This window comes from Atta colombica, unplaced genomic scaffold (genome assembly GCF_001594045.1).
Source record: "Atta colombica isolate Treedump-2 unplaced genomic scaffold, Acol1.0 scaffold9, whole genome shotgun sequence".
NCBI classification, from domain to species: domain Eukaryota; kingdom Metazoa; phylum Arthropoda; class Insecta; order Hymenoptera; family Formicidae; genus Atta; species Atta colombica.
In genome coordinates this window covers 2547857-2552289 of record NW_017259583.1, presented here as the reverse complement: position 1 = coordinate 2552289, position 4433 = coordinate 2547857, and the positions used below count along the sequence as shown (strand labels likewise).

The window sequence follows — 4433 nt, the reverse complement described above, 5'->3', positions numbered from 1 at the left end:
AAATAAGATCTCATCTAAATAAGAGCTGCTTTCTTCCATAGCTGCAATGTAACGATATTCCCCAGATCTCTCTGTTGAAACTTTTTATATCTTAAATATTAAAAATTCATTTTTAAGACAGCTTAAGATATATATATAAATACATATAAATACAGCTTAAAATTTTTATTGTTGAAAGACTGTAGATATATATATATATATATATTTTTAAATGGTTCAATAAGTAATTCAATAAGAAGCAAGCTCAAGCATTAAGAAAATGGTTTATATAATTTTATTAATATCGATATTAGATATTCTCTTACTCTTAAGTAAAGGTAAATGTAGTTTGTATTTGTATAATCGTTTATATAATTTGAAATTAATCAGAGTATGTTCACCAAATAATTGCAAAATTCACTACGCCTCTTAATTTATGCGCTTATCAATACTGTCAATTATGATTTTTGAAGGAGTGCTGATAAATATATTTTTAGCGATCACCGTGAAACAAGTTGTCCAGTCTCTCTGAGCAAGTTTCCATAATCGCGTCAACGTGAAAAGGTCTTTGACACTTTCCACTTTCTGTGTATGACAGCTTATCTTAGCGAAGCGGCGATGCGTAGCGGGGAAGTTTACTTCACCGGATTTATAGTCATATTTATGTTTTTAACTGACCAGTTATGTTTCCGGCAGTAAAGACGTTGTCATGCATCCAAACAAGTAACATAAAGCTCAATAATGATAAGGATCGTAGTTGTGTAGTACAATTTATGTAATTGGTATATTAAAGATTTATCACTTCAGATTGCTATCAGATTTCTAAAAAATTATTTTTATTGGATTAAATATTTTTATTAGATAGAAAAATACATAATTTTTTAAAATTATATTTTTTAATTTTATGTTTGATTCTTATTCTTCTTCCTTTATTCATGTTTTTAAATAATAAATATATATATTTTTTATTTTGTATACATATAATAAATGCGATAACAATTCAAGATCATCACGATCAAGAAACAGTGTGGGAAAACGTCAACGTTCCAATAAAAAAGTGAATAGTTTTTGTCATCGAAACAATGTCATTCTCTTTACAGATATATATTAACCAATTTTCACATATTATACACATTTCTCTTTACAAGCATTAAAATTAGTATGTGCTGGTGCTTTTCTAGATAATTCTTGTTGCAAAAAATTTTCACTTTCGTCTTGCGAATATAATGAAACGCGAAAGTGATCCATCCCCTCTTGAAGAAGACATCGCGTGCACAGCCTCTAAATCAGTAACACGCCTCTGGAAGCAACATATATAAGATGGTAAAAGTGTACGACTGATCTATTTACTGTTAACTCGAGCAACGTGCTCGAAGAGAGAAGAAATTGTCTCTAGAGAGAAGATCGTTCTATCATTTCATTCAAGATGAGAAATAGGGTATACCTTTTATGCTATTAGAACATTCAGTGCTGTGTCGAGTGTTGAAAATTAAATAGTGTTATATATTATATAAATTTTCTTCTTAAATGGTGTGTTCGTATTAGCAAAAATAATGTTTATGTGAAAATTTCGTTAAAGTGCAACAAAGGGCAAATAATTTTTTATTATAATTTTATTATTTTTCATTTTTTTCTCACAACTTTGTAATATTATTTTTATAAAATATAAATTTATATATATTGAAACCTATAATTATGTTAAAACAATTGAATTAATTATTTCAGAAAATCAAAAAAAGAATAAGAAAATTTTAAAAATAAGAAAAATTTCCTATTTTAAACTTTTCTTTGTATAGAAATGATTAAATAAAATATAACATAAATGTGTTTGCTTGTTGCATATTTTAAATTTAATAATTTCTAGAAAAAAATATAATTAATTTTTTTTATTTATTTAATAGAAATGTTAAAAATAATTTATTTATATTATTTATATTGTTTGTATATTATGCAAATAATTTATATGTATTAAAATATGGCAAACGTAACTTTCCCCTTTAAAAGGTAACATTTAAAAATTCTTTAAAAATTGGAAATATGAGTGATGCAGGAATATTTTAAATAATTTTTATTTAAAAATGCGGAAGAAATTTATAAAATCGGATTTTGCTGTTTGCAGAAATATACAAGGTTTTTATTGCCATTCTTTATGGCCACTGCAATGAGTTTTCCTATTCACAGCTATGATAGACGCATATATAAGTATGATCATTTTCCCACAACACGATATATTCGTCAAATTATGCCTTTTCACACAACACAAAATAGAGCCAATTACATCGCAGAAGGAAATATTCACAACACAAATGTACTCAGAACTGAACAACAGGAATCTAAAGATAGTAAGTATTTTAATAAAGTTTATTTAATAAAATTTACAATGTAAAAGATAACACATTTGTTTATTGACATTATAAAAAAATCTATTATATAAGATTTATTAGAAAATTTACAATGTAAAAGATAACACATTTGTTTATTGACATTATAAAAAAATCTATTATATAAGATTTATTAAACTAAACTTAATTCGAGAAATAATTATTTAGTTTCAGGATCTCACGTTCAACATTTTAAACGTGAGCTTGAATATGGATACGAAAAAAACTTTGATGAATTATTGAATAGCGGAGGAGACAGTGAACAAAGCGTACATAATTACCAAGTACCAGAAAACGACGATAAAACTGTTACGATCGTAAAGAAAATCGCAATACCGTATCCTGTAGAAAAAACTGTCAGATATCCTGTGATCAAAAGAATAATGTATCCGATTAAAGTGCCAATTCCGCAGCCCTACGCGATCGAGAAGAAAATACCGTATCCCGTAAAGGTCTTTGTCAAAGTTCCTGTTAAAATTCCACAGCCGGTGCCGGTCGTCAAAGAGGTTCCATATCCGGTTAAAGTACAGGTGGATCGTCCTGTTCCGGTCAAGGTGTATGTCCCAAAACCATATCCCATCGAGAGAAAGATACATTATGAAGTAAAGATCCCAGTACCGGAACCATTCCCTGTAGAACGAAAAGTACCGGTGCCGGTGAAGATACCGATACGTGTACCTCAGCCCTATCCGGTCGAAAAAATCATTCATTACCCTGTAAAGATCACGGTAGACAAACCGGTACCGGTTCCGGTACCAAAACCATATCCGGTAGCAATCGCGAAGCCGGTTCCGTATCCCGTTGAGAAGCCGGTGCCGGTTCCGATTGAAGTAAAGGTGGAACGACCAGTACCAGTTCTGGTAGACCATCCAGTGCCGGTCAAAATAAATGTTCCAGTACCGGATCCATATTTGATCGAGAAAAATGTACCGTATATCGTAGAGAAGTTCGTTCCCGTACCAGTAAAGATACCGATAGAGAGGCCTGTACCGATTCATGTGAGCAAACCAGTCGAGTATCACTACGAAAAACCCGTTCTCTATCCGATTAAGCTACCGGTCGCGGTGCCAATAGAAGAAGATATCGAACACTGATAGATGTAAAAGATGTAGTTTCATAGAAATGAATTATTATTAGACATAAATGACAATGTAGCTGTCAGAGGCTTCGTACTTTGAGCATGACATTTTTCGGTTTGAATAATAATCGAAAAAATATAAGATTTAGAAGCGTTGAACGTATTGCAAAAAAATAAGATTAAGTTCAGCCTTTTAATACAAGGCTAATAATTTAATATAATAGAGTAAAAAAGCATCTGTATTGCTTTCTCTTAAGATAGATATTTATTTAAATAATATGAAATTTTTACTCCTGAATGCGCATGTTTATATGCTATCTTTACAATATATGTATTTACAATATATGTATTGTTATTGCACTCGGCATATTTTGACGGAATTATAGTCTTCCTCATATTGTTACTGTAAATCTGAAGACACGGTAGTGTCTCGGCACTATTATTGTAACGTTGTGAAAATAAACAATTGTCTTTAATAAAAAATTACTCCGACCTAATTCCACATTTCGATTTAAAAATTAATATCTTTCCGTTAAATTTAAGATAATTAATCTTAATTCTTGTTTCTATAATAACCGTCAATTAACAGGTTTACTGAGAAAACTTAACGAGTAAAAAAGGATTTAAAAAATAATTAAAAAATAATTAAAATAAATTTAATTAAATTGCTTGCAATTTAATTTGTGATATTATTATCCCAGTTTCAGTTTAAGATTGCGTTTTAAAAAATCGAAAATTAATTTGGCTAATTTACAGAACTGGATATGTGTATAGAATATTTACACCGAAATATTTTAAATACTAGAATCCAGTACAGATTGATAAGGACTTTTCGTATGTGATTGAAGTTTGGAGCGTTTGTGGAGCGAAAAGTAAGCTCAAACTAAACAAACAGACAATTGACGATCAATATTATTATATACTCCGTTCAACGAGAGAATGACTTCGGATCGGACAAAAACTCGTCCGTTTTGCGCAAGTCTTCATATATACAG

At 29.8% G+C, this 4433-nt stretch overlaps 2 protein-coding genes across 2 annotated transcripts in view; one reads left to right on the top strand and one right to left on the bottom strand.

Moving 5' to 3' along the window:
• LOC108693266 (proline-rich protein 4-like) overlaps window positions 1-3454 on the top strand; it is a 7161-nt gene extending 3707 nt beyond the window's left edge. The window contains exons 2-3 of the mRNA XM_018202136.1: window positions 2099-2321; window positions 2529-3454. Coding sequence (XP_018057625.1) covers window positions 2099-2321; window positions 2529-3454 — 1149 coding nt within the window. The remainder of the gene's footprint in view (window positions 1-2098; window positions 2322-2528) is intronic.
• The window catches only part of LOC108693406 (angiotensin-converting enzyme), a 58617-nt gene that overhangs the window by 28894 nt on the left and 25290 nt on the right, over window positions 1-4433 (bottom strand). The gene's annotated exons all lie outside the window — the stretch shown is intronic.